The sequence below is a fragment of the Phacochoerus africanus genome, chromosome 2 (assembly GCF_016906955.1).
Source record: "Phacochoerus africanus isolate WHEZ1 chromosome 2, ROS_Pafr_v1, whole genome shotgun sequence".
NCBI lineage: Eukaryota > Metazoa > Chordata > Mammalia > Artiodactyla > Suidae > Phacochoerus > Phacochoerus africanus.
Genome location: NC_062545.1, coordinates 276563941 through 276590741, shown reverse-complemented (window position 1 = coordinate 276590741; position 26801 = coordinate 276563941). Strand labels below are relative to the sequence as shown.

Genomic DNA, 26801 nt, shown 5'->3' with positions numbered 1-26801 from the left:
GGCGGTGCCCCGGAAGCAGACGCCTCCGGGCGCCGGAAGCGCGCGCGCGCGGGGCGATGGCGGCGCGGTGGCTGGGGCTGCGTGCGGCGGGGCTGGCGCAGGTGCTCCGCGCCGCGGGCGCGGGGCGGGTGAGCGGGGCGGGGAGCCCGGGCGGGGGGCGGCCCGGCTGGGGGGCGCGCCCGGACTGGACGAGCTCAGCCGGCCCCTCGCGTCTCCGCAGGCCCCGGCCCGCGCCGTCGGGAGGAGCGTCCTTGGGGTCATCCCGCGCCCAGGTGAGGAGTCGTTTGGCACCTGGGAAAGCTGCCCTGCACTTTGCCAGGGGTCATGGGGTCACGATGAACCCCGGAACTGCCTCCTGAGCCTCGGGGACAGGCCCTGGCCACGCGCCGGCCCGTCCCTTGCGGCAGTCCGACGCCCTCGGCGGAAGACGTGCGGTAGTTGCCCAGACACCTCCTCGGGCTAATGCGGGGCCAACCCAAGGCTGAAACCGTCCGGGCTCCTGAAGAAAAGCATACATAACCAGTCGCGACGGTTTGCACGTTGCCTCCCGGGTACAGGAAAGGGCAATCGTGTGTGTGGAGTGCGGTGCACATTTAAAGGTCGCAAGCCTGCTCCAGGCCAGCTTGTTTAGCGGCCCCAAGACCCATGATGCTTTCCGTTGACGGCACTCGCCCGCTGAGTGTCTAAAGGCACTTTCTGTGTACCTTTTTCGAGCTTTAAATGCTGAGAGCTCTGTAAACCACTGTCCTGGGTGTTTCACGCTCTCTTCAGAGCACTGCAGCTGGTGGACCCGTGTGGTCGGCGTGGTAGGATGCATCTTAGCGGGTTCTTGTGCGAAAGGCACGGGTTGGTTAGGTGAATTGGTCAGGGTCATGGTTGGTGGCAGAGCCAGGACCGAATGCTAGATCTCCTAGTCAGTGAACGTCCGCTGAGTGGGGGTCAAGGCCCGGGTACTGGGTAGGGGCAGGGCTGGGCACAGGTGCTGCTGGTTGGCTCCTGACGGCACACGGTGGCCTGTGCCCTCCTCCCGGCCCACGTTCTCTTTGGCAATAGTGGCAGTTTTGAGAACTCGGAGCCTTCACTTCTTTGTCCCAGGCCCCTAGCCCCATGCCCGTGTTGTGACATCTCCTAGGGCTGGCCTGGAGGCCTAGCAGGAGTGGCAGCTCTTCAGCTGAAGCGACTGCCGCAAAAGCGCATGATGACGCCTTTCTCCAGTGGTTTCTACTCCTCATTCCTGGGACTGCCTTTGGCCTGGGGACATGGCAGGTAAAGCCTGACCTCTGGCTCTCCTGGCCCTGAGCCCTTGACCCTGCTGCCACCCGCTCGAGCTAATGCTCTGTGTCTGTGTAGGTCCAGCGTCGGAAGTGGAAGCTAAAGCTGATCGCAGAACTGGAGTCCAGGATCATGGCCGAGCCCATCCCGCTGCCCGCAGAGTGAGTGTATGTGGCTGCCCACCAGGGCTGCGCTGGCCGGAGGTCACAGTGGAGCCTGGCTCTGCATGCCTTCCTGACCCCGATGGGAGCTCTCACGTCAGTGGGCCTGCTAGGCTTCCTGTTGTCACTCGACCGCCCTTGTGACACTACCTGACATACACAGGAAAATTTTTGAACCTGGGATGCACCTTTTTTTCCATGCCCTGTGCAGCCAGGGGTCCCCCGAGGATGGCCCCTGTAGCAGTCATTCTTAGCCGGCACTAGGGCACACGTATCTCTTGACAGGAGAAGTACTTTGAAAAAGTGCCCAGTGAGTCTACAGCCCTGTCCCCTCATTTTAATTTTTTTAATTTTTATTTTTTGTTTTTTTGCTATTTCTAGGGCCACTCCCGCGGCACATGGAGGTTCCCAGGCTAGGGGTCTAATAGGATCTGTAGCTGCTGGCCTACACCAGAGCCACGGCAACGCGGGATCTGAGCCGCGTCTGCAAGCTACACCACAGCTCACGGCAATGCCAGATCCTTAACCCACTGAGCAAGGGCAGGGATCAAACCCGCAACCTCATGGTTCTTAGATTCGTTAACCACTGAGCCACAACAGGAACTCCTCTGTCCCCTCATTTAAAAGCACCATCCAGAGTTCCTGTTGTGCCGCAGCAGCGAGTCCCACTAGTAACCTTGAGGATGTGGGTTCCATCCCTGGCCTTGCTTGGTGGGTTAAGGATCCGGCATTGCCGCGAGGTGTGATTTAGGTCACAGGAGAGGCTTGGATCCCACGTGGCTGTGGCTCTGATACGACCACTAGCCTGGGAACTTACATATGCCACGGGTGCGGCCCTAAAAAACAAAAAATAAAAGCCCCATCCTAGAGGAACAGCTGTAATCAGAATGCTTTCTGCTCAGGACAGCAAACGAGTGGGTCCCACTTGGCTTGCGGATGCAGCTTTGGCTCACGTGTTTTATCCCGTTCATGCGGGAGTCCATCTCTAAGCTTTTCCTGAACACTTGCTCCGTTGGGCAGCCCAGACCCACATTCCCATGTGGCATCAAAGGCCCCGGCTTCCTCCTTCAGAGGGCACCCCAGTCACCGTGGGCTTCGTGGCAGATCCAAGAGGGTTCGTCTTCCTGCCGAACCTTGCGCGGCCCCAGTTCCGTTTCTCCTCCCCCCTGTAGCCCACTGGAACTGCGAAACCTGGAGTACAGGCCGGTGAAGGTCAGGGGGCACTTTGACCACTCCAAGGAGCTGCACCTGATGCCAAGGACCATGGTGGACCCGGCCCGGGAGGCCCGGGACGCCGGCCGGCTCTCGTCACCCGCCGAGAGTGGCGCCCACGTTGTCACTCCCTTCCACTGCACTGACCTGGGGTGAGCGGGGCTCAGGGTCCGACTGGCCTGGTGAGGCGTTCATTTCCTTGGCTTTGCTTCTCAGCCCCCAACCCCAGGGCACCCAGGATACTCAGACAAGTCAGTTGCTTTTTGAGAGTTTGAAATGTGTAATTCTAGCATTAAAGCCATTAATTTACTGCTGAACAGATCCCGCATGTTGGGCTCTGAAGGGGAGCAAAGGAGAGGCGGGGCCCGCCAGAGCGACTGAGGGGGAGCCCCCAGCTCTGCCTCAGGGGTGGTCAGGGGAGGCTTCCGGGGCGAGTTAGGCCAGAGTGAAGAGATGGGAGGAGGGTTTCGGGAAAGGACACGAACAGGATGTGGACACCAGGTTGGTAACTAGAGTAACTTCCAAATGTTGACAGGTCAACCCCAGAGCCCTGGTCAGCCCGCAGCTTTCTGCTTTGAGGTCTGGGAAGGGCTCCTGTGCAGGTGTTGGTGGGAGATGGGAGGCAGGGCGAGGGCGGGGTCACTGTTCATGTGGCAGGGGGTGGGGGTGTCGAGCCAGGGCACTCACCCCACAGCCAGCTCTTAGCTTTTGAGCCCTTTCTGTGGCGTTCCCACTGTGCCACAGAGGTTTAGGATTCTGACTGCAGGGGTTCCCGCGGTGGCAAAACAGCACGGGTAGCATCTCCAACGTGCCAGGTTGCAGGTTCAATCCCCAGCCCAGCACCGTAGATTAAGGATGTGGCATTGTCCCAGCTGTGGCATAGGTCACAAGTGCAGCTGGGATCTGATTCCTGGTGCCACTGAGAGACAAAAAACCGAGGGTGCTGTGATGGCCCAGAGCAGTGGGTCAAAGGCTCTGGCACTGCCACCACTGTGCAGTCAGCCAGCTGTGGCTTGGAAGAGCATTGACCCCCCCCCACCCAACCAAAAACCCTTTTCTTGCACTGTTGTCCCTGGAGGTACCTGAATGACCACTGGTGACACACACCTTTATTCAGAGCCCTCCGCACCTGCTCTTATTACTCTAGAATCACCATCCTGGTAAATAGAGGGTTTGTGCCCAGGAAGAAATTGAATCCTGAGACGCGTCGTAAAGGCCAGGTAACGGACGGGCAACAGCGCCCCCTTCAGCAGCCAGCCAGCCCTTGCAGGCCGGAGACAGCATCTCCTGCTTTCTTTTCACAGATTGAGGGAGAGGTGGACCTTGTGGGGATGGTGAGGCTGACAGAGACCCGGAAGCCCTTTGTCCCGGAGAATAATCCAGAGAGGAATCACTGGCATTATCGGGACCTGGAGGCCATGGCCAGGCTCACGGGGGCAGAGCCCATTTTCATAGACGCCGACTTCAGTACGTGGTGCCCAGCCTGCCCCCTAAGACCCAGGAGCTGGTGTAAATGCCCGGTTCTCTCTTGTTCCTAACCCTGGGCGCCTCCCAGTTACTCCCCGCCATTCACATGCTACCCTGTGCTGTGCTGGCGTGGGAGGGAGTTAGGCCTGACCTTGCTCAGCAGATGCTGAGAAAAGAGAGCAGCACCAGGGGGCTGGCTGATGCCAGGACAGCTCTGGGAGAGGCTGCCCATGTGGACACCCAGCGCCCCGTCTCCGCAGAGAGCACGGTTCCTGGAGGCCCCGTTGGAGGACAGACCAGAGTCACTCTGAGGAACGAGCACCTGCAGTACATCATTACCTGGTGAGGGGGCCTGGCCACACCCCACTCCTCCCCCACCCCCCAGACCCTGACGGCCCACCTTTCTTTCAACCCAAGGTACGGACTCTGCGCGGCCACGTCGTATCTGTGGTGTAAGAAATTCCTGAGGCGGCCTCCTGCGATGTGAGGGCCGGCTGGACAAGCGAAGCGCGGTTTCAGGAGAGATCCGATTCTGTGCTGGTTGCGTGCTGCAGGTGTTTTATCATCCTCTGTACCTCTCTCCCCAGATGAGCCAGGTAAACTGGCGTCCTGAGCCCAGAGTGTGAGGTGGATACGCGAGGTGTTTAGGGACAGCTTTTTCAGAATTTGAGTGGCACACAACTGCACACCAAGTCTGACACAAAAGCTGCCTGCCCGGTGAGGGAAAGGGATGAGGACCCTGGGTTTTTGCCGCCATCCCAATCTACTTACGGGTAGTTCATTGGTAATAAAATCACTTAACGCAAAAATGCCTGGTAACTGGCTGAAGGGTTTTATTAATAACTTTTATGTACAGAAACCTCCACGGTGTACACTTAGCCCAGTTTGGTGGCCAGTTCTTTGGCCTTCGCCTTCTCCAGCTTGGCAATGCGAGCCACTGACTTCGGACCCAGGACGTTGCCTCCCCAGTGACGCCGGATCTGTAAAGAGTGTGGCATGTCACTCTCAGTTGCTCTAAGTAGCTGAGCAAATGCAACTACTGAGAAGGAGCGGGGAGCCCACGTGCTGGCTGCTTACCTCGTCGTATCTGTCGTTGTAATTGGTCCGGATGGCTTCCACCAGCTTAGCCAGAGCGCCCTTGTCTTCCCTGCCAAGGCAGAGGGAAAAATGGGTCACTGGCCTCACTTATCCCTCCAGAGAGCAGAATAATTCATCTTTAGCTCCCAGCACAGGCTTTTTGCCTCAGATACACCATGACCACATAGTTTATTCAGGTGAAGAAATTCGTAACCATCATTGGCAAAAGTTCAGAAAAACGCCTTCTTTGAGAGCAAGAGCCCAAGGAGTTAAGTACAGTCGAGGGAGGCGCTGTGTCCTGTGATTCTCGGGAGATGGGGCCACAGGGCGCACTTACGAGTTGACTTGCGTGAAGGCCACGGTGGTGCAGGTCTTCCTGTGGACCAGCCGCCCCAGCCTGGCCTTGCCCTTGATGATGCAGTAGGGGACCCCCATCTTCCGACACAGGGCCGGCAGGAAGACCACCAGCTGCAAGACAACGTCAGCTCGGGAGTGTCTGTCTCCGGAGCACAAGCAGGGCTTTCAAAAGCTAAGCTGGTAGCATTTGCTCAGGGTTAAAAAGCTCATGTATTTGCACTTCAGGGTGATTCAGTGAGGAATTCACATCATCGCAAGCGCCTGGGAGCCCTTGTCAGCACTTCCGCCCGCCCGCCCTGCCCTGGGACAGGGTGGCCGGCTTGAGACCGCCCGGGCGTACCTCAATGGGATCCACATCGTGTGCGATCACCACCAGCTGAGCCTTCTTGTTCTCCACCAAGGTGGTGACGGTATTCACCCCTACAACACACGAGAGCACGCATCAGTGCTAGGGGCTGCTGTGCGCAAAAGCAGCTCTACGTGGACCCAGCTGCGGCTCAGGGTTAAAAAGCTCGGATTTTTACTCTTCACAGTGACTCCAGGTGAAGAAATTCATGCATCACTGCCAGCAGCCTGTCCCACCACTCACTCTCTTCAAGGAGGGACCCACTCACCTGCTCGAAGGACAGGCGGCCTCTTGGTGGGGACATCGCCTTTGCCCGCAGCCTTCTTCTCAGCTCGGGCCAGCAACCTCTGCTTCTTCTCTTGCTTTGTCTCTGGTCTGTACTTGTGGGCCAGCTTAAGCAGCTGAGTAGCTGCGGGAAGATCGTCAGTTCAGGATTGCTGCCTGAATACGGTTACAGCTCAAGAGATCTCAGACCTTGCTTGCAATCTTAAATCTCCTCAGCACATCATGTTCTGAATCCTAGGATTTTTTTCCTTTTTCAGAGTTCCTGGGTCAGGGATCAGATCCAAGCCTTAGCTACAACCTAAGCCGCTGGAACACAAGATCCTTTAACCCACCGTGCAAGGACCAGGGATCAAACCTGTGTCCTGGCGTCACAGAGACGCCTCTGATCCCCTTATGTTGTGTGGGAACTCCCGGATCCTAAGTTTTTACATACCCACCGCCCCTTCAAAGATCTCAAGCCCAGCATGGTCCAAGTGAAGATGGCAACCAGGCCTTGCCTGGGAAATCCTTTCCCAATGTTGGTTTTCTGCCACAAAACCTCACCTGTTTGGCGGTCCAAGGCCTGGGTAAACTGGTTAATTGCAGGAGGCACCTTCAGCCGCTTATAGAGAATGGCCCTTTGCCGCTGCAGCCGGATGTAGCGGGGCCATTTGACAAAACGGGTGAGGTCCCTCTTGGGCTGGATGTCCTGTCCTGAGAAGGAAAGGGCAGCGCCGTGAGGCTCAGAGTCCTCGTCAAGTCCCCATCTGGGGCCACTCGCAGAGGTGTAGGTGCATCAGCGATCTTGGTGGTTTAAGATGTCATCACCGCCTCTCAGATAGCAAATATTCTCTTACATCATCTGCACACCAACACCCGGGACCACAGGGGAGGCCCTCCTCGTCCGGCCACAGCCAGGCGAACGTCAGCCCTGCCCTCCAAGTGCCTCTGCTCTGGGAGAGCCCGACCATCAAGCTGAATCCCAAAGGCCAGGATCTGGGCCCCAAGCTGACGCAGACGCAGGGGCTTCCAGGGAGGCCACGAAGGATGCAGCACCGCTGCCCCATCTCAAAGTTCAGAGGTAGAAATTTAAGAACCGATTCCCATTCATGGGTAAAACCCGGCAGAACGTGAGAAACCCAGTGCAAGGAGCCACGACTCCAAGCCCACTGAAATCCAGGAAGGACGCGTGAACGGAGGCCTGGCCCTTGCCACCAGCCTCCACACGTGAAGTGAGACACGAGCCACTGCAGCTGCTGACCCGCAGCCCCTCCAGCAGAGCTCAGGGTGGAGACCAGGAGGGATGCACTCAGAGCTCTGGGAAAACTGGTAGAACGGGCCTCCAGATAGATCTTTTTAGGAGATTGAGCCCAATTCTTCCATCTCCTCGTGCCCAGAAAAACACTGTAATCCTTCAACCCTGCCGGACGTCTGTGACCAGCAGTGACCTCCACGAGACCAGCAGCACATCCTGTAGAAACGCGCCCCGGCCTGCAGCCCTGCCCCCCGCCCCGGACTAAGATCTTACGATTTGAGAGCTCTCTGAAATCCTGCCTCCCGAGCGGCAGGCAGTGGACAAAAGACGTCACGGTCACATCTCCCGAGTGCCAACAGCCAGCGAGCCCCGAGGGAACTCGGGGAAGAAACGCAGACGGGCCGCAGCTGAGGTGCAAACCAAAGCAGTGGTTCCAGGAAGCCCAGACCCTCACCCCTTCCCTGACAAACCGCTTTTCCGTAAGTGCCTCGTTCCCACCACCTTCCCTTCACTGTAAAACTCAGGCATCCTGCACCCCCGCCTCCCCTGCTCCGGGCGGTTTCCGGGGCTTCCTGAGATGCTGTCCCTCAGGCTCAAGTCCTCATTCCACCCCAAATAAAACTCAACCCACAACTTTCAGGCTGTATCTCCTTCGTCGACCGACATAACGTAACCTGCTCAACAAGCTGCTTTTCGCGGGGAGCGCCGTTTAAAAAGCCGATCGACACCGCCCGTCTTCCACTCACCGATGCCAAAATTCTTCGGCCTTTTCTCAAACAGGGGGTTCACCACCTTCTTGGCCTCCTGCTTCTTCACGACGGCAGGGGCCGGGGCCACCTTCTTGCCCTTGGCCTTCTTCCCCTTGGGCTGGGCACAAGGAGACACGGTTACCCCGCCCCCCCCCCGCACGGTGCCCTCAGAGCGCGGGGCTCCCCGCAGACCCGGCCGTCTCCGCAGCCAGCCCGCGCCCCGCCCGTGCATCAGCGATCTTGGTGGTTTGGGTCGTCCTCACCGCCACTCGGACAGCAACTATTCCTTCACATCATCTGCACGAGCCCCGACGCCCCGTCCCTCCCTCTCCGCCACCGGGACAGGGGCCCTCTTCCGAGGCCGGCGTTCGGCAGGCCCCACACGGAATCAGCGGACTCAGCCCCCCCGGCCCAAGGCCCCTCGGCCGGGCCCGCCCCGAGCCCCGCAATGCGGCGCTGCGCTCCTCGGATCCCCTTCCGCCGGCTCAGCCGCCGGGGGCTCTAACCGGCCCCAGTGACTCTAGACCAGGCCCCCCAGGCCTCTTCTCGCGCCAGGCGGTGTAGGGACCCCCGCGCGCCCCCGCCCCGAGAAGGATGGCAGCGGATAGAACCCAAACCCGAAGCTTGCACCGCGGAGCGCGGGCTCACTCACCATCTTGGACAACAGGCGGAGAGAGAAAGGAAAGGGAATTGTGGGTAATATGTAGGCAACCTCGGAGATCGCGAGAGCTGACGACTGCGCGGGATTTCGAATTTAAAGTGACAGGACTCCTTTCTCCCGTCCAGTAGCCGAAGATTAGTGCCTCCCGGTGGGAGCTGCCGGGAAGGGGCTCGTAAAGGCGCGGGGAAGCCAGGACTTCCCGTGAGGGGCTAGCACTTGTCCTCCACTCGGCCCCGGCCAGGCCCTCCGGGTCCCGGCTTTGCGGACCAGGTGTGGGCTTTGGGGCGGCGCGGCCGGGTCGGCGTCCTTCTCTGGTGATTTACCCCAAAATGGCTTAAAAGCCGCGAGTGCAGTCGGTGGGCCGTGCACCAGGGCCCGGGCCGGGGGCCACCCTGCCAGGAGCGTGCAGCCTGGAGGGGCATGGCGGGGGGCCGTTCTGGCAGGGACCCCGGAGCGAGCCGCCCAGAGGTGGCCCTCGCTCGGGGGTCCTGCGTGGAGCCGGGGGGCAGCGGAGTGGAGTGAAGGCCAAGGGCGTTTGGAGGGGTTGAGGTAGGGTCCCGAACGGCTCCTCCTGCAGGGGTGGTGGCGGGGGAGCCGTTGGCAGGAGCCGGTGGGGACGCGCGGGGGCCTGGCAAGGCCGCCCCGGATCCGGGGAGGGTGCACCTGTATCCGGACGCCTGAACGGGTGTGTTTGGCAGACAGGGACTCTCCGGAGGGCTGCTGAAGTCAGGGGCTGGAGGGTGGGTGGCTGGGGTCTGCCGCGCTCACACAGACTCTGGGTTCCAGGTGACCTGCCCTGCCTGAGGCGCCGCCATGGCCCAGCAGAGAGCCCTGCCCCAGAGCAAGGAGACGCTGTTGCAGTCTTACAACAAGCGGCTCAAGGACGACGTCAAGTCCATCATGGACAACTTCACCGAGATCATCAAGACCGCCAAGGTGGGTGCGCTGCTGTCTCCTGCCGCTGCTGAGACCAAGAGAAGCAGCGGGGGTGCGGAGATCGCGGACGGCTGTGGGTGGAGAGGGCTCGGGCCCCTGCTTTCAACCCACCCACTGAACATGGGTGCTCCATGCCAGGCGGTGGGGACACAGCAGTGACTCCACAGGGAAAACCCTTGTCCCACGGGGAGGACACTTGGGACGGGATTGACAATAACCAACAAGTCAACAGATAAATAAACCAGCCAGCTTCTCACAGGCTCTGGGGAGGCAGTTGTGGGGACTCCAGTCAAAGTGCCAGGATCCAGCATCCAGCATTGCTTCCTTCTCCGCGCACATGGCCCAGCAGCTGGCATCCTTAGGGGTCCATTACCCCTGATGAGGGTACCTGTTATCTCTTTCGAACAGGACGAGACGGGGTGAGGGCGAACGCTGCCTGAGGTCTGGTTAGCAGGACCCCGTGCAGAGGGCAAGACAGGCTGCTGCCAGGTACCTGTGGGCGGGGGCACCTGCTAGCTCTCGGCTTGCTTGTTTGCCTTCCAGATTGAGGACGAGACCCAGGTGTCGAGGGCCACTCAAGGCGAACAGGACAATTACGAGATGCACGTGCGAGCCGCCAACATCGTGAGTCACCAGGCGGAAGGGACAGCCAGAGTTGCAGGAGCCTCTGGTCCCTACTGGGCTCTCCTGGGTGGGGGGGGAACCACTTCTCAGGAGACTCCCCTCCAGAGGAGGGCTGTCCAGGGCAGCTGTGTAAGGAGCTGGCAGGCAGCTGGCCACACGCATCCTGCAGGGTGCTGTGGGGGGCGGGGGTTGGGGTTGGGGTTGGTTAGAAAGGGGTTGAGTCTTGTGGGAGCTTCTCTGTAAATGGGGGAAGCAAATTACCAAATGAAACAGGATGTGCGTTTGGATGTCACAGAACAAGTGCAGCAACCAAATCTTTCCAAAGGCATGAGCCCGTGACTGGAAATACCCAGGACAGGGTCCCAAAGGAAGCCCCTCCACCTGCAGGGGGACTGCCCCTGAGGAAGAGCAGGGACAGGACGGTGGCTTTATGTGGGGTTTAAGGTTTTGAGAAGCAGAAGGTATGCTCGAATAACACATGCAACCGGAGGTCACAGCAGCACGGGCAGAAGCCAGAGGCCCGGAGAGGGGAGGCACTGGGAAGCCGACGGCCCCTGCCTTGGAAGCATTTCACACAGCAGCCGTGGGTGCCTGCGACCCTGCCCCCCGTAGCTTACCTTCTAGATGCCTCACGTCTCGCAGCGCCCCTGTGGCGGTCCGTGCGGCGGTCCCACTTGGGAGATGGGAAAACCGAGGCCGCTGCTTACCCAGAGTCGGGTGCGCCGAGGCGGGCCGCCGCCGCCCCCTCACCAGGTCTCCCGGTTCCGACGGCTGCAGGTCCGAGCTGGCGAGTCTCTGATGAAGCTGGTGTCCGACCTCAAGCAGTTCCTCATCCTCAACGACTTCCCGTCGGTGAACGAGGCCGTCGACCAGCGCAACCAGCAGCTGCGGGCTCTGCAGGAGGAGTGTGACCGGAAGCTCATCGCCCTGCGGGATGAGGTGTCCATCGACCTCTACGAGCTGGAGGAGGAGTACTACTCGTCCAGGTACCGATAGGGCCGGACCCCGCGCAGAGCGCACCTGCGGACCCGGGCCCGCCGCGCAGCCCAGAGGCCCGGTCTTCCCACACCTTCCCCGTCTTGGCAGCAGAGCCCTCCGCCCAGGTGTCAGAGCAGGCCTCGCGGGCAGAGCTTTCGATCGACAGACAGTGGGCGCCGTCACCGGGCCGGGGCATCGAGATGAAAGTCACAGAACCGCAAGGGTTGGGGGCGCCACGCCAGCGTTTCTGCCTGGGGGCCTGTCTGGTCCTCTTAGCTGTCTGATCGGCATCGAAGCTTTCCAGCCCAGGTCGGCCTAGCTCTCTTGGCCGCCCAGGCCCGTGTCCAGGACACCAGTGCCTGCCCAGGGGTGCAGTTCCACGTGGGCACAACCGAAACCCTTTGCGTGTGTGTGTGTGTGTGTGTGTGTGTGTGTGTGTGTGTGTAAGAGAGGGTGAGGGGCGGGCCCCAGGGAGGAGGGTGGCCTGGAGAGCCAGGCCTGGGATCCCTGGACCCCTGAGTTCCCATTCAGCTCAGCCTCATTCACAGTCAGGAGCCCTCCTATGTGCCAGGCCCAGGCCGGGCCCCAGGGGTACAGCAGCAGGCAAGGCCTGTCGCCCCAGCCCTCATGTGGCCACGTGGAGTCCTGAAACCAGAGGCGGTCTGAGCTGGAGGAGTCAGCTCAAACCCCCAGGAGCCCGAGTCCACATGTGATTCTCGCACCAGGAATCAGGCTGCAGAGGCCCCGCCCCTCTGTCCCCTTAGCTGGGAAAACCAGGTCACACCTGCCTCACCCTCACCGGACAAATGTGTTCTTCCTGTCATGGATTTTCAACACTCCTTTCTGTCCTGCGGTGGCCGTGCTGGCCAGCAAGTCTGTGGTCTGGGGCTTGGTTTCCCTGCTCTGGACTCAGTGCCACTCCTTGTGGTCTCTGCCCATCTGGGGCCATTGTGGGAAGGGACAGAGGGTCACTGCCCAGCTGGAGTGGTTTAGACTCTTCCAGAAGGTTCCTGACACCCACGGGCTCAGCAGAGATGAGGCGAGTGCCTCTGTCCTCGGCCTTCAGAGAGGGTCCTGAGTGGGTCCCTGGGGGGTTTCAGACCCTGCTGGGGACGCTGCTCCCGGCCCTACTTGGTTTTGTAGAGTGCCTTATGCCCCTGTGTTTGTCCTCCCTGCTGCCGCCAGGGCCAGGCGCCTGGACTGAGCAGTTGCAGGATAGTTCAGCCCTGCCTCTTGAGGTTGAGGGCCCGGGGGCACCAGGGGTCTGAGTCAGCCTCTGGTTCACCCAGTGGGGTTTCTGGTGGCTCCTGGGGTCCCTTCCCCCTGCTCCGGGTGGCTCCAGAGGCTGGGCTCCTCCCTCGCCTGTGAATGCCTGTTAGCGGCCCGGGTTCAGCAGAGTGCCGGTGGCTGGCAGGCTCTAACCCTCCCAGCTGGTCGCTCAACACAGGGTGCGTGTGCCCACCCCCTGGCCACCAGCACTCAGCTTGTCCCTGTGTGTCCCCGCCGCCCACCCCCCTTCACGCTCACTTCCCCGCTTTCCGCTCACGACCTGCTCGCTCTTTGCCTCTCGCCCTCCGCTCTCCTTGGGACTCTGCTCTGTGTCTGTGTCCATGATGGCTTCAGAGCCTGAAGGCTGAGGGCAGGGCCGGGTTCGGGAGAAAGCCGGCCCGACGAGTGTGGGGCTGCACCCACTCCAGTCGCCCCCCTGACAGCCTTCACGAGCCCTGCTCTTCGCCCGCCTCCTCACTGAGAGGCTGGCCTTGCTGTCCCCGTATGAGATGGGACCCTGAGATCAAGGGGACAAGGGGCCTGCTGGAGGCGCACAGCTGGCGCAGTGCCGCAGGACCGGAGGCCAGGGTCCCTGCCCTCAGAGGCCTTGCATAGTGTGGGGACCAGGAGAGACCATAGCGAGCTCTGGACACTGGTTCCTGCCGCTGGTGAGTGGAGCGTGGAGCCAGGCTGGCAGCTGGAGCCAGGACAGGAGGTGGCAGCGGGGCTAGGAAGGACGTGGGTCAGTCAGGGGAAGGGACCTGCTGAGGTCCCACAGCCTGCTGGTGCCTGGACCCAGTAGGCTCCCTTTCGGACTCTGGAGGGCCCTGAAGCCGGGGCACCTCCCCCCCAACCCCAAGGGTCAGGCCTGCTTGCCGGAGGGACCAGCACAGAGGAGAGGAGGGGAAGGCAGGTCTGTCTGTGGTCTGTTTTCTTAACTCGGCTTCTATCTCGCTTTCCCTCCCTGGCTTCCACCTCTGCCTGCTCCTGTCTCTCCCTGGGTTTCTGGTGGTGGAAAAGCTCAAGTCTTTGCGAAGCTAACGATCTGCCTCTGTGCGAAGCTTACTGGAGGCTGGACCTCGACACAGACTCTGCTGATGGCCTCTCAGCCCCTCCGCTGATGTCCCCGGAGCCCAGTGCTGGGCCCCTGCAGGCGGCAGCCCCTGCCCACACCCACACTGGCGGCCCCGGCCCCACAGAGCACTCCTGAGCCTCCCAGGGCTCCCCTCCCTGGGCCTCTAGGATCTTAGAATGAATTCCAGGGCTCCACTCTGGGCCCATCACAGCCTCAGCTCCCTTCAGCCTGGGTTCTCACTTGGGGAGCGTCTGTGGCCTCTTTCTTTGGGAACTTGGTGGCCCATCTCTCAGCGTTGGGGAAAAGTAGTGCTCCCATCCATTCCGGGGTGGCCTGTCCTTCAATTTGTCACCTCTTGTTCACTAGCTTCCTGGCCAGAAGGAGTCTTCTGGGATAGCTTGTCCTGTTGAGGCCCTAACAGGACAAGGAGGATGGCCAGTGTTGGGAATCCTGCCATGAGCATGCTGTTTACAATGTGGGGAAGGGGGGCGTGCTCCCTGCGGAGGTCTGCCTGCTGCCTCACCCTGAGGTTCACTGCTGGGCTGTGGGGGGACAGGGGGCCGCCCATTCGCCCAGAGGTCAGGCAGGGTCCTTCCTAATTCCGCTGCTGCACAAATGTTGGTTATTTTTCTAATGAAACTGTTGAATAAAACCAGCTCTGCCCTTTTGCATTGATTGTTTCCTTTCCTTGCTCAGCCGGGATCAGCTTTGGACCACTCTTGGTCTCCTAGTGTCTGTTGGAAAACAGCCCCTGGGCTCTGCCTGGACAGTCTTGGGCTCCAGTTCAGCTTCTACCCACCAAGGCTCTGGGCAAGAGGAGCTCTGTCAGTGTGAGGTCATGGCTGCATTTCCACTGCCTAGAAAGAGCTGTCTAGGATCAAGAAAGGCCTTAACATTTGCTGAATGTGTCGAAAACTGCTGCCATTGCACGTCACGTGGACCAGGCACCTGTCCCTCAAGTCAGTGACGTTATTGGCATCCTGCGCGGTCACGGGCTCGGAAGGGGATGAAGTGGTGTGCCCGAATGGGGCTGGAAAGTGAAGTGGAAGGAATCAGGACCCAACCCAGATGGGACGCCAGGCCCAGTGCCTGGTGTTAAGCTCACCTGGGGAAGGGGCGGGGTCCCTTGCAGAACAGTCTGGATTTCAACCCTGCGCCCTCCATCACCTTGCCTCGAGGTGTACGGATGTGCTAACCCACGACCCGCCACATCATACATTGGCCTGGTTTATTAGCAGTCACCACTGAGATAGACACTCGATAAGGACATGGTTGTGTGTGTTTTCTTTGCCGTTTGGAACCCGCACTGCAACTGCTAGGCGCGCAGTCCTTTCTGAACGAATGCGGTCTCACCAGCTTCCCCTTGGGAGGTGAGCCCGCAAAAGACTGAGTCGCTGCGCGTCTATTCCCTTCGCCCCGACAGGTACTGAGCGCCCACCTCGCACCTAGCGCAGCCTGCGAGCCACGCCCCCGCCGAAAGCCCACAATGCTTTGCGCCCCCGCCCCTTGCGTCTCTTCCGGCGGAGGCAGTCCTGGCTAATCGAGCATCGCGTGCTGGAGGCTCGGCGCTCGGCCGGCCGCGCCTGCCCATGTGGTGGTTTCCGGGGAGTGAGGCGCGGTAGGTGAGGGTATCCCGGGTCGAGTGGTGTGTGTGTGTATGTGTGTGTGTGTGTCTGGTGGCCGCTGGTGCCGGCCCGGGACGCCCTACATCTCCGCCCTCGCCCCTACCTCCTGCCCGGACTAGGACCCCGAGTGAACCCGAGCCTCTAGCTATGGCCTCTCTGCTCGCGAAGGACACCTACCTGCAGAGCCTAGCCCGGAAGATCTGCGCGCAGCCCAGCCCCGAGCCGCAGAAGCGCACGTCGGGTAAAGAGCAGCCCCGGGCCGGGACTGGGAGGGCTTCGAGAGGGGCGCCCCTCCGCCGCCAGCACTCGCGTCTCTATTCCCCACCGCAGCGATGGTCGGTGTCTACCCTACACCGCACCTACTTCAGGTGGAATGGACAGGTAGATGCGTGCAACAAGCCTGTGAAACATCAGGAGGAAATATTGCAAGGGATGCTTAAAGGCAGCGCGTTGCTCCTGCTCGTTGGGGCACCGGTCAAACGGTCCGACGCATTCAGCTGTGCGCCCAGCGGGCAGGAAGCTCCGCCGGGGTTTGGAGGAGGTAGCCCAGTGGAATGGGTGCTCTTCCGGTGGGCATCGTGAACAGGCTTGGCCAGATCTCCACACCTGGCGGGAAGACAAGTCTGAGCAATGATGAAAAAATTCATTTTTCAGCCCATTACGATGGGCCTGATGCAGTTGTGGGGAGAAGGAAGGAAGAAGATGGCTCCTGCTAGTGGGGGTTTACATGGCAGGGGTGACAGGGCCACCCTCAGGAGGCAGATACACACGTAAGCAAAACAGAGAAAAACTGGCCGGCAGGGTGCTGGGCTTTGTAAGTACTTCCTGCCCCCGCCCAGAAGAGGGGGAGAGCAGCCCGACCACAGGGAAAAAGATCTTAGCTTTTTTCCGCGGCCCTCATACCCACCCCCACCCTGCAGGTGGAAGTTTCCTGGCCAGGGACAGAACCCGCACCTGCAGTTGTAGCAAGGCCAGGTCCTTAACCTGCTGTGCCCCATAGGAACTTTCGACTTTCTAAGAAAATTTTATTGAAGTACAGTTGACTTAAAAGGTCGCAATAATTTCTTCTGTACAACAAAGTGATGCAGTTGTAGATGGACGCACATCCGTTCTCTTTGGGATTCTTTTCCCTCCGAGCTCATCACAGGTTATCGGGTGGCGATCTCTGCTTTACAACAGGTCCCCGTTGGCCAATCCTTCCATGTATCTCTGTGTGCAGTGCATTTGCCAATTCCAAACCCCTACCATCCTTCCCCCACCTGTCCCTTTTGGTAACCATAAGTTTTTCAAAGTCTGTGAGTCTGTTTCTGTTCTGCAGATAAGTTCGTCTGTGTCCTTTTTAAATTTTTAAAAAATTTTTATTTATTTGTTTATCTTTTTGTCTTTTTTAGGGCCGCACCCAAAATAAATTTTTATTTATTCGTTTATTTGTCTTTTTGTTTTTTTAGGGCTGCATCCTGGCATGTGGAAGTTCCCAGGCTAGGGGTCAAATTGGAGCCTCACCTGCCGGTCTTCACCACAGCCACAGCAACGCCAGATCCGAGCCAAGTCTGTGTCCCACACCACGGTTCACAGCAACACCAGATCCTTAACCCACTGAGTGAGGCCAGGGACCGAACTCACATCCTCGTGGATGCTAGTCGGGTTTGTTACCGCTGAGCCACAGTGGCCACTCCGCATACACCACATCTTCTTAATCCACTCCTCTGCTGATGGGACATTTAGGATGCTTCCATGTCTTGGCTCTCGGTAAGGTGTGCTGCAGTTAGCATTGGGGTTGTCTTTGGATAGATGCCCAGGAGTGGGATTGCTGGATCATATGGTAGTTCTATTTTTAGTTTAGTTTTTTTTTTGTCTTTTTGCCTCTTCTAGGGCTGCTTCCCACAGCATATGGAGGTTCCCAGGCTAGGGGTCCAATCAGAGCTGTAGCCACCGGCCTACGCCAGAGCCACAGCAACGCAGGATCCGAGCCGCATCTGCGACCTACACCACAGCTCACGGCAACGCCGGATCCTTAACCTACTGAGCAAGGCCAGGGATTGAACCCGCAACCTCATGGTTCCTAGTTGGATTCGTTAACCACTGACCCAGGATGGGAACTCCAGAAATAAGTGAATTTTCTTAACAGTCAGTTATAAATTAGTCCAATGTCTTCCTAGTGCTTTTCCTGAGTGTTTCTTACTGAAACAATTTGGTTCCTACGTGGTATACTCAATTTTTTTTTTTTTTGTTAAGATGTAAACATTTCTCCACCAGTTACAATGAAATTCTGTGCCATTATTTTTTGGTTTTGTTTTGTTTTTTTGTCTTTCGTCTTTTTAGGGCTGCAGCCACGGCATATGAATGTTCCCAGGCTAGGGGTCTAATCGGAGCTGCAGCTGCTGGTCTACACCACAGCCACAGTAACCCTGTGGGATCCGAGCCGCATCTGCGACCTACACCACAGCTCAGGGCAATGCCAGATCCTTAACCCACTGAGTGAGGCCAGGGATCGAACCCTCAACCTCATGGATACTAGCCGGGTTTGTTACCGCTGAGCCACAACGGGAACTCCCCTGACTGGCTTTTGGCATCCTTCGGGGACCAAAGCCTCTGTGGGGCCTTCCTGCCTGTTGACTGGGTCACAGAAGTTGAGACAGCCGCCTTTTCTCATTTTGTGTTTCAGCTGGCAAAACTCGAGTCTCAGAAGGACCCCCCAAAAAGAAGAAGAAGAAAGCACAGAAGAAGTCTCAGGAACGAAAGGCCAAGGCTGCAGAACCGAAGGCCCAGGCCCCTGTGGAGCAGTCGCGAGCCAGGAAGCCAGCGGTGGCCAAGGAGGCGGGGGAGGCCTCCGGTTCCAGTGGGGCCCCTTCGGGTGAGGGGCAGGGGCGGGACCGCCTGGGCGCTGGGATCCGGGTCTGAGTGGTCCCCTCTGGTCAGAGCAGCACCGCCAGGCCCCCTGGGGTAGTGAGACTTCCCAGAGAGCCGTTTCCAGAGGTCCAGCCCCCGAGGGGCGGCTGCAGAGGTTGGCAGAGGTGGAAGCTGGGTTCGGCCTGCTCTGTGGGGAGTGTTTCATCGTGACCCCTGAGCATGTCCTGTCCTGGAGAATGTCCTGGGGGCCAGGCCGGGAGGCAGAGAATTCACCGGGACTGCCCTGCCCATCCAGGAGCAGCACTGGAAGGGGAGCTGTGAGCAGGGGCTCTGGCGGGAGGTGGCCCTGGGGAGGGCCCAGCAGAGTGGGCACAGGCCTCCCTTCAGCCTTCTGATGCCTTCCCTGCAGGAGGCCTGGCCAGAGGGCCTGACTCTCTCTTTGCCTTGGACGTTCTGCGGCAGCGCCTGCACGAGAAGATACAGGAGGCCCGGGGGCAGGTGGGTCGGGGAGGCCTCCCGGTGCTGCTGGAGGAGACGGGTGCTGTCCCCTAGGGCCCGGTGGGCGTGCCAGGGAAATGAGGACAGGGCTGATACAGGAGGGCCTCGCTGGACGGGCAGAGGTCAGGTGTAGTTCCTGTCGTCTGGGGGCGCTCTGTCCCGGGGTCACCTGCCTTCTGCTGCCGGCCCCGCTCTTCTGCAGCCTCTTCCCTCAGGGAAGCTGCCGTCACCAAGATACCCTCGCTGGGTGGCTCTTCCTGCACGTTAGTCCATTCCGTGTCACGACGGCCTGCGAGGTCGGAGAGGGCCCGAGGCGAGGTGACGGCCGCCAGACCTGAAGCTGCCTCAGCGCTCTGTGCTAAATGGCTCCCCCACGTTGCTTCCCCCAGGTCTCTTGGTGCGTGGGGACGGCCCCCCAGCTTCTGTGCACGGTGCTGGGACGGGCCGGAGCGCCCAGTGCCTGGGTGAGCTCAGGACCCGGCCATGGTGCACACAGGCGGGGGGCTGTTGTGACCCAGCGTCCAGATCTGGGTGGTGGCCTCGGCTGAGCCCCTGCTCTTCTCTCTGAAGGGAGGGAGGACGACAGGTCCCTAATTGGGTCACCGGGGAGGTTTTGTGGCACGGTGTCTGTGAAGTGCCCTGGCTCTCCTGGGTCCCCTGGTCCTTCCACTGGGCCAGCCCCAGAGACCGGCGCCAGCGGGCCTTGACCCCGCGGGTGGGAGACCCTCTGGCCGAGCCCCGGCTCTCCCCCCAGGGCGGCGCCAAGGAGCTGTCCCCCGCCGCTTTGGAGAAAAGACGCCGGAGGAAGCAGGAGCGGGACCGCAAGAAGAGGAAGCGCCAGGAGCTGCGAGCCAAGGAGAAGGCGGCCCAGGCGGCCCAGGAGGTGGCGGCCCCTGCGCCGCCCCCGGAGGCACCCCGGCCGGAGGCGCAGGGCCGGGGGGCGCTGCTCTTCAACAAGGTGAGGGCGCCCGGGGCTGGGCCGCGGGGCGGGCGGGCGGCGGCCGGCAGCTGATGCGGCCCTGTCCCCCGAGGTGGAGGTGACCGAGGAGCCGCCGGCCAGCAAGGCCCAGCGCAGGAGGGAGAAGAGGCAGAAGCTGAAGGGGAACCTGACGCCGCTGACGGGCAGGAACTACCGGCAGCTGCTCGAGCGCCTGCGGGCGCGGCAGGCGCGGCTGGAGGAGCTGCGGGAGCAGGACGCGGGCGCCGCCCGGGAGCTCGAGGCCAAGATGCAGTGGACCAACCTGCTCTACAAGGCCGAGGGCGTGAAGATCCGCGACGACGAGCGCCTGCTGCAGGAGGCCCTGAAGCGCAAGGAGCAGCGGCGGGCGCAGCGGCAGCGCAAGTGGGAGAAGCGCACGGCGCACGTGGTGGAGAAGATGCAGCAGCGGCAGGACCGGCGGCGGCAGAACCTGCGCAGGAAGAAGGCGGCCAAGGCCGAGCGGCGCCTGGAGAAGGCCCGCAGGAAGGGCCGCATCCTGCCCCAGGACCTGGAGCGCGCCGGCCTGGCCTGAGGGCCCCCGCGCAGGCCCCGCGGCCACCCTCCCCTCTTCCCCACTTGTTGGGGGAGCTCAGGCCGCCCGCGCACAAGGGCCTTCCGATCCCGGCTCCGGCCACCTCTTGTGAGCCCGGGGTGCTCTGAACGGTCGTGGGCTGGGGGACCAGGGAGTGGCCTCTGGCCGGCGCTTCACTGGCCCCCTCTCCTCCCCTGTTCATGGCAGCAGGAGCGGGATGCCGTGTGGGTCCTAGACTCGGTGGGGAAGGACAAAAGTCAGCTCCTGAGGCCAGAGCTGAAGGTGATAATTGCCCGGCTCCGTTCCTGGGAGAAGGCGGGCCGTCCTCAGGCTGCCTGGAATTGGATTCCACGTTTATCTGTAAGATGGGTGAAGACTAGAGTTTAAGGTGAGCAGGCAAATCCCAAGATGACCCTAAAAGATGGAAACTTACTAAACCAGCAGGAAGAAAAATAGATGGGGTCCCCGACATCAAGATTTCAAGAGAAAGAGCAAAACCTAGCACTAAGCGGGGTGAACGGAGGCTGCAGAGTCAGAGACAGTGAGGCCCAGCCCCCGGGCAGCCAGAACGAACACGCTTTATCAAAACTCACATGAATTTGATATGTGGATTGTATTTCAATAAAAGTTGATAAAATTCTTCAGACTAGGAGTTCCCATCGTGGCTCAGTTGTTAACGAATCCGACCAGGAACTGTGAGGTTGCGGGTTCGATCCCTGGCCTTGCTCAGTGGGTTAAGGATCCGGCGTTGCCGTGAGCTGTGGTGTAGGGCACAGATGTGGCTCGGATCCCGCATTGCTGTGGCTCTGGTGTAGGCCAGTGGACCCCTAGCCTGGGAACCTCCATATGCCTTGGGAGCGGCCCTAGAAAAGGCAAAAGACCAAGAAAAAAAAAAATTCAGACTAAATTCCAGTTAAGAAACACATGGCAGGGTGGAGGAAGGAGGCTGGTACGGCTGCGTTAGATGAAGCGGACCTGAAGATAAGAGCCACTGCCGGAGAGCGAGCGGAGCGCCACGTGATGCCGAGGGGTTCGGATCACCTGCACCCGGCACAGCTTCAAATCTGTCGGCAGAAACTGACGCAACCACACGGAGAAATGGGTTCACAAACACAAGTGGGAGGTTTTATTTATTTGTTTTTAATTAATTTATTTTTGTCTTTTTAGGGCTGCACCTGCGCCATATGGAGGTTCCCAGGCTAGGGGTCCAATCGGAACTGTAGCCACCCGCCTACACCACAGCCACAGCCACATGGGATCCTAGCTGTGTCTGCGACCGACACCCCAGCTCACGGCAATGCCGGATCCTTAACCCACTGAGTGGGCCCAGGGATGGAACCTGCAACCTCATGGATGCTCGTCAGATTTGCTAACCACTGCGCCACAACAGGAACTCCACAAGTGGGAGGTTTTAAATATCTCTGTTAGGAGCTGAGAGACCAAGCGGACGAGAATCCGATGGCCGTGGCTGAGTGGGATGACGGTGTTTCTAAGCTTCGTGCGAGGGACACAGAGCAGTGTCTCTGGGAACTGCACGTTGAGCCCACGAGGGACAGTGGTGGTGACCGTCTCCCAGTCTGTGAGGCAGCTCGTGTTTCCAAGCGTCACCGTCACACAAAGTGATTCATGTAGGAGTTCTCCCGAGGCTCAGCCGGTTAAGGATCTGGTGTCACTCCACTCGCTTGGGCCACTGCCGTGTTGCAGGTTTGATCCCGGGCCAGGAAACATCTGCATGCAGCAGGTGCAGCCCCCCCCCCCAAAAAAAAAGTGTATTGTCTGGCCATAGAACAATTCTAAACCTTGGAGGTCATTGTTAAAGTTGCACATTTGGAAGTTGAAAAACACACTTCTAAATTGTCTGAGTCAGAATCTAAAGGATGTTAGGGAATATTTAGGGCTGAAAGGTAATGAAAACGCGGTGCATTAAAATCTGTGGGACCCAGTGCAGAAGCGCTTAGAGCCTTATTAGTGTGCTCACGTGTATTCTTGGCTGTGTACCTTAGAAAGAGACGGTGTTTGCAATGCAAGTGCAGCAGCTTCCTGCCGCCGGCCCTGACTTAGAACCTTGTTCCGGGATCCTGTTGTCCCACTCCCTCTGTGCCAGCGGTCACTCCCGAGTTATTTTCCATATGTTGCGGTCAGGAGATTGGGAGAGCAGAAAGCCTGGGGGGTGCGTACCCTGCAGATGGTAAGGCTGGGAAGCCCAGAGTCTGCTGCCAGGTCCCCAGCTTCATGCAGCTGAGGTACAGGGAGCGCTGATGTTGCATTTGGTGGCAGGTGGTATCAGGAACGCCCCGTTTCTAGAAGCAGCCGTGGACAATGGGAGACTGAAGGAAGAAAGAATGAGGAAATAGAATTCTTCACGTGCTGACACGTGGTGGGAGAGCCCAACTCCAAGTTTAATTGCTGAAACTGTCCATCAGCCTCCCTGGGCTTGGCCGCTATCCAGCCACCCGCCCCAGGGCCCTGGCGCCTCAGCCCTGGAGCTGATGTGCTGAAGGAAGGACAGCATGCGATGCGGTGTATTTCTGTGGCAACGGGAGCATCTCGGTCCAGAGGCAGAAGTGGACAATGGGTTGTGAGCTGCAGGGAAGAAAAGGTTAAGAACCTGGGAGAGTGAGTCTAGGCCGCCCCAGGCACACCCGGGTGTTATGTGTCTCAGCTGCAGCGGGCGCGATGCAGCGGGGGTGGGGGGACCTTCCAAGGGCCTAAGGATGGAATCTGTCAGAACCAGATCAAGTCGGAAGGTCCCCCTCCTGGTGTCCAGGGAATTGGATGGAAATAGCCCTCGCCAGGACACATGCCCAGGCCCTGGGAGTCACCAGTAACTCAGATCCAATAGTCCTGCAAGGCTGGGGAGCCTCCTTTGCCGCGGGCCCTTCGGGCGAGGCTGCGAAAAAGGCTCCCACCGAGCTTCTCTTGCCTCGAGGCTCAGGACCTGAGCTCTCACGGTTGGGAATTCAGTGAGGGGCTGTGAGCAACAGAGGAGCTCGACGGAAGCCTGTTCCCGGGCCCAGCAGGCGGCGCCAAGGGCAGAGAAAGAGCCGGGTCCCAGCACCAACCTGGCCGACAGTGGCGGGAAGCTCGCAGAGACGGCTGTGGAAGTTGTCAGGGTGTGTCCCTGCCACCCTGGGTGCTGGCATCTGCACTGGCCCCGGGGCTCAGCTCTGCCGCCGCGTCTCCCATGGCCTCCATCCAGCCCCTGGAGCAGGACCACCTCGGTGCTCATCCTTGGCACCCGGCGAGCCCCCGGTACCCGCCCCAGACGACGTGCGGGGTGGAGGAGCAGGCCCAGTGGTGAAGACCCCCCTCCCCCCGCCGGGGAGCCTCCTTCTTTCCGGAGGGGTCTTCCCTGTACGGCATTCTGGGGGATTTCTGGAAGCGTCACCTCCCCTCGTGTGGGTCGGGTTTTGGTCGAGCCTCAAAGGCCGTCCTCGCCCCCGGTTCCCTGGCGAGCCCGCCCAGGCACCGCGCTTCTAGACGGAGGGCGCGCCGTTGGAAACCGCGCTCCTCCTTCCTTGGCCCCGCGCGTCCAGATTCAGGTCCCACGTGTTTCCCACATCATCTCCCCACGCGTGAAACACCACCTTCTCGTTCCTTCAGTCGCAACTCTGCCTGACTTCGATCTTGTCCTTGGCCACTTGGGACCTGCGGAGAGCTGAGTACTTGGGGACCTAGAGATGAGACGGGGGTGAGGTTGAGACTGGCTTCTCCTTGGAAGAAACTTCCTTGGATGAGGGTCTTCGAGCCAGACCCACAGGCCTCGTCGGTCAGGTGGTTGGTAGAAAGGCAGTGCTGGGCTTTGGTGGGCCTTGGCCAGTTGGGGTATTTGGGGTACCTGGGCCAGCCAAGGTTCCCAAATACCCTAATTCTTTTTTTTCCTTTTTTCTTTCTAGGGCCACACCTGTGGCATATGGAAGTTCCCGGGCTAGGGGTTGAATTGGAGCCGCAGCTGCCGGCCTACACCACAGTCACAGCAACGCCAGATCTGAGCCACATCTGTGACCTACACCACAGCTCAGGGCAACGCCGGATCCTTAATCCACTGGGCAAGGCCAGGGATCGACCCCACAACCTCATGGTTTATAGTCAGATTTGTTTCAGCCACAACGGGAACTCCCATTCTGGTTTTAAACTACTGGTTTTAGTCATTAAACAGTACTTTTGTTAATGCAGCATAACATGACCTGTTGTGACTGATTTAAGGAAAATCTAGGATTTCTTATCTGGCTGGACTTTAGCTGAGAATAGTAGAAATCTAGCTAATAGCTTGAAAGGATAGGACCCTGGATTCACCTGTCACACAGCTGCAGAACCACTTCTCTTGGAGATGGGGTCCCCTGAGACAAATGTCTTTTTTTCCCTCTCATTTTATTTTCAATTTTCTCATCTTTTAAAACAATTTTTGTTGCAGTATAGTTGACTTACAATGAGACACATGTCTTCGAAGGCAAGACTTTGAGAGACACGCTGAACACGACCTGAAAACAAGGGGAAGGCGTGAGAAACTCAAGGCTGCCGGGGACGTGGCTCCTACAACAGTGTGTGTGTGTGTGGGGGGCGGTGTTGAGGGAAAGACACTGACAGGCTCAGAGTCTTGAGTTTTTAGCTCAAGACGTGGACTGAGAATCAGGGACTTTCTATCACTCTGTAGAAACTCTCTCAGATGGTCTGCAGCTACAAGCCTGAGTTAACTGCAAAGAAAAGTTTTTGCCAGCCCATCAGCAAATCATAGCGGGAGGTGAATTCACGGCCTTGCCAGATCTCTCATGATCAGTCCTCAGAACTGAAGTGGGGATATTTGGGAGTTCCCGTTGTGGCTCAGTGGCAATGAACCTGACTAGGATCCATGAGGATGCAGGTTCGATCCCTGGCCCAGGAGTCCTCTCAGCCTCGTCCAAAGGGCCCTAAAAAATGCAGGAAAAAATAAATAAAACTATGATTAGCAACTAGAAGAGGGCAATTTCCTTAACTGGACAGAGAATATTTACCAGAAGTGTAAATGCCGCTAAATTAATACTGAAAAACCAAGGCAAGACTATTCCTTCTCTCTCTCTCTCTCTTCTCCCTTCTTTTTATGGCCACACCCACGGCACACGGAGGTTCCCAGGCTAGGGGTTGAAACGGAGCTGCAGCTGAGGCCTATGCCACAGCCACAGCAACACCAGATCTGAGCCGCATCTGGGACCTACGCTGCAGCTTGTGGCAATGTGGGATCCTTAACCCACCGAGCGAGGCCAGGGATTGAACCCGCATCCTCACAGATACATCAGCTTCTTTTTTTTTTTGTCTTTTTTTGTTGCTATTTCTTTGGGCCACTCCTGCAGCATATGGAGGTTCCCAGGCTAGGGGTCGAATCGGAGCTGTAGCCACCGGCCTACGCCAGAGCCACAGCAACGCAGAATCCGAGCCGCGTCTGTAACCTACACCACAGCTCACGGCAACGCCGGATCGTTAACCCACTGAGCAAGGGCAGGGACTGAACCCGCAACCTCATGGTTCCTAGTCGGATTCGTTAACCACTGCGCCACGACGGGAACTCCACGTCAGCTTCTTAACCCACTTATCCACAATGGAAAACCCCAAGAATGTTCCCGCTTCCCTGCTTTTCAGTATCATACTAGAAGCCCTAGTACATGCAATGAGACAAGAGAAAAACGTGCAGTTTGGGAAGGAAGAAGTCAAACTGTCTTTGGAAATGACACTATCATTCACGTAAGCAAAAGAACTGACAAAAAGCTGAAATTAATGATTTTATCAAGGTTGCAGGGTACAAGGTAAACATGCAAAATCTGTTGCTTTCCGCACACCAGCAATGAACGAGGGGACTTTGAAATTAAAAATATGCTACCATTTACACTGAAAACTAACAGACACACTTCAGGGATATTGCGGGTTTGCTTCCAGAACCTCACAGTAAAGTGAATATTGCAATAAAGCAAGTCACACACATTTTTTTTTTAGTGCATGTAAAAGTTACATGTAGGAGTTCTCGGGTGGCTGATGAGAGTAATATGGCATTGTCACTGCTGTAGCGTGGGTCACTGCTATGGCGTGTTTGATCCATGGTCTGGGAACCTATGCATGCCATAGGCATGCCCCCCGCAAAAGTTACATTTACACTACATTGTAGCCAATTATTAAGTGTGCAATATCATTATGCCCCAAAAAAGTACATACCTTAATTGAAGAATACTGCCCCAAAATGGTAAGCACCATCTGAGCTTTCAGTGAGTTGTAACATCGAAACTGACCACAGATCACCGTAACAAATATAACAATAGCAAAAAAATTGAAATATTGTGAGAATTAGCAAAAATGTGACACAGACATACGAGCAGATTCTGTTGGAAAAATGGTACCAATAGACTCGTTTGATGCAGGATTACCACAAACTCTCAATTAAAAAATTTTTTAATTTTAATTTAAATAAATTAAAAAAAATTTTTTAAATAAATTTTTAAAAAGGCATCCCCAAAGTTGAATGAAGCAAAGGACAGTAAAAGGAGGTCAGCCTATAAAGGGAAGCCTCACACAGATGGAGCTGGGAGGCCAGAAGGGGGAGCTCTTGTGCACGCACTACCCTATGTGCAGACGGATGCCTGCAGAAAGAT

At 58.4% G+C, this 26801-nt stretch overlaps 4 protein-coding genes and 5 non-coding genes across 13 annotated transcripts; 3 read left to right on the top strand and 6 right to left on the bottom strand.

Annotated features, from left to right (window-relative positions):
- The first annotated feature begins 50 nt into the window (after positions 1 to 50).
- Positions 51 to 4921, top strand: LOC125120492 (surfeit locus protein 1). Its single transcript, XM_047768815.1, has 9 exons — positions 51 to 128; positions 221 to 272; positions 1133 to 1266; positions 1351 to 1433; positions 2606 to 2797; positions 3793 to 3865; positions 3950 to 4112; positions 4373 to 4454; positions 4530 to 4921. Exons 1-9 carry the CDS (start codon positions 57 to 59, stop codon positions 4597 to 4599), a joined length of 921 nt encoding a protein of 306 aa, XP_047624771.1. The 5' UTR covers positions 51 to 56; the 3' UTR covers positions 4600 to 4921.
- On the bottom strand, positions 4922 to 8869 carry RPL7A (ribosomal protein L7a). The gene is made up of 8 exons (XM_047768816.1): positions 8813 to 8869; positions 8158 to 8278; positions 6721 to 6870; positions 6161 to 6301; positions 5887 to 5966; positions 5527 to 5657; positions 5190 to 5259; positions 4922 to 5092 (listed from the first exon to the last, which is right to left on the bottom strand). Exons 1-8 carry the CDS (start codon positions 8813 to 8815, stop codon positions 4988 to 4990), a joined length of 801 nt encoding a protein of 266 aa, XP_047624772.1. The 5' UTR covers positions 8816 to 8869; the 3' UTR covers positions 4922 to 4987.
- Positions 5349 to 5415, bottom strand: LOC125121702 (small nucleolar RNA SNORD36). Its single transcript, XR_007133571.1, has one exon. It is a non-coding gene; the product is annotated as a small nucleolar RNA SNORD36 (small nucleolar RNA).
- LOC125121701 (small nucleolar RNA SNORD36) lies at positions 5733 to 5803 on the bottom strand. Its single transcript, XR_007133570.1, has one exon. It is a non-coding gene; the product is annotated as a small nucleolar RNA SNORD36 (small nucleolar RNA).
- Positions 6039 to 6114, bottom strand: LOC125121700 (small nucleolar RNA SNORD36). Its single transcript, XR_007133569.1, has one exon. It is a non-coding gene; the product is annotated as a small nucleolar RNA SNORD36 (small nucleolar RNA).
- LOC125121705 (small nucleolar RNA SNORD24) lies at positions 6949 to 7023 on the bottom strand. The gene has a single exon (XR_007133573.1). It is a non-coding gene; the product is annotated as a small nucleolar RNA SNORD24 (small nucleolar RNA).
- Positions 8388 to 8462, bottom strand: LOC125121706 (small nucleolar RNA SNORD24). The gene has a single exon (XR_007133574.1). It is a non-coding gene; the product is annotated as a small nucleolar RNA SNORD24 (small nucleolar RNA).
- Positions 8870 to 8930: 61 nt separating the features above from the next.
- On the top strand, positions 8931 to 15192 carry MED22 (mediator complex subunit 22). Of its 5 annotated transcripts, none has more exons than XM_047768821.1 (5): positions 8931 to 9091; positions 9608 to 9757; positions 10301 to 10381; positions 11159 to 11367; positions 15127 to 15192. In XM_047768821.1, the coding sequence occupies exons 2-5, from the start codon at positions 9635 to 9637 to the stop codon at positions 15131 to 15133; spliced, it is 420 nt and encodes a 139-aa protein (XP_047624777.1). In that variant the 5' UTR covers positions 8931 to 9091; positions 9608 to 9634; the 3' UTR covers positions 15134 to 15192. The 5 variants fall into 5 exon arrangements, with proteins under 5 accessions (XP_047624777.1, XP_047624773.1, XP_047624776.1 ...); XM_047768817.1 differs by lacking the exon at positions 15127 to 15192 and adding an exon at positions 13649 to 14374; XM_047768818.1 differs by lacking the exons at positions 8931 to 9091; positions 15127 to 15192 and adding exons at positions 9150 to 9370; positions 13649 to 14374.
- Positions 15175 to 20833, top strand: SURF6 (surfeit 6). The gene is made up of 6 exons (XM_047768814.1): positions 15175 to 15321; positions 15448 to 15569; positions 17994 to 18182; positions 18588 to 18676; positions 19431 to 19634; positions 19708 to 20833. The coding sequence occupies exons 1-6, from the start codon at positions 15293 to 15295 to the stop codon at positions 20185 to 20187; spliced, it is 1113 nt and encodes a 370-aa protein (XP_047624770.1). The 5' UTR covers positions 15175 to 15292; the 3' UTR covers positions 20188 to 20833.
- The last annotated feature ends 5968 nt before the right edge of the window (positions 20834 to 26801 follow it).

Excerpts from the sequence above, each read along its gene's own strand:
- LOC125120492 (XM_047768815.1), top strand. The coding sequence starts at position 57 with ATGGCGGCGCGGTGGCTGGGGCTGCGTGCGGCGGGGCTGGCGCAGGTG. Across the intron at positions 1,267-1,350 it reads TTGGCCTGGGGACATGGCAG|GTCCAGCGTCGGAAGTGGAA; the intron begins GTAAAGCCTGAC and ends GTGTCTGTGTAG. Across the intron at positions 4,455-4,529 it reads CTGCAGTACATCATTACCTG|GTACGGACTCTGCGCGGCCA; the intron begins GTGAGGGGGCCT and ends TTTCAACCCAAG.
- RPL7A (XM_047768816.1), bottom strand. Across the intron at positions 6,871-8,157 it reads GCCGAAGAATTTTGGCATCG|GACAGGACATCCAGCCCAAG; the intron begins GTGAGTGGAAGA and ends TTTCCTTCTCAG. Across the intron at positions 5,658-5,886 it reads ACGATGTGGATCCCATTGAG|CTGGTGGTCTTCCTGCCGGC; the intron begins GTACGCCCGGGC and ends GTTGTCTTGCAG.
- MED22 (XM_047768817.1), top strand. The coding sequence starts at position 9,635 with ATGGCCCAGCAGAGAGCCCTGCCCCAGAGCAAGGAGACGCTGTTGCAG. Across the intron at positions 9,758-10,300 it reads AGATCATCAAGACCGCCAAG|ATTGAGGACGAGACCCAGGT; the intron begins GTGGGTGCGCTG and ends TTTGCCTTCCAG. Across the intron at positions 10,382-11,158 it reads ACGTGCGAGCCGCCAACATC|GTCCGAGCTGGCGAGTCTCT; the intron begins GTGAGTCACCAG and ends CGACGGCTGCAG.
- SURF6 (XM_047768814.1), top strand. The coding sequence starts at position 15,293 with ATGTGGTGGTTTCCGGGGAGTGAGGCGCG. Across the intron at positions 15,570-17,993 it reads GCCGCAGAAGCGCACGTCGG|CTGGCAAAACTCGAGTCTCA; the intron begins GTAAAGAGCAGC and ends TTTGTGTTTCAG. Across the intron at positions 18,677-19,430 it reads TACAGGAGGCCCGGGGGCAG|GGCGGCGCCAAGGAGCTGTC; the intron begins GTGGGTCGGGGA and ends CTCTCCCCCCAG.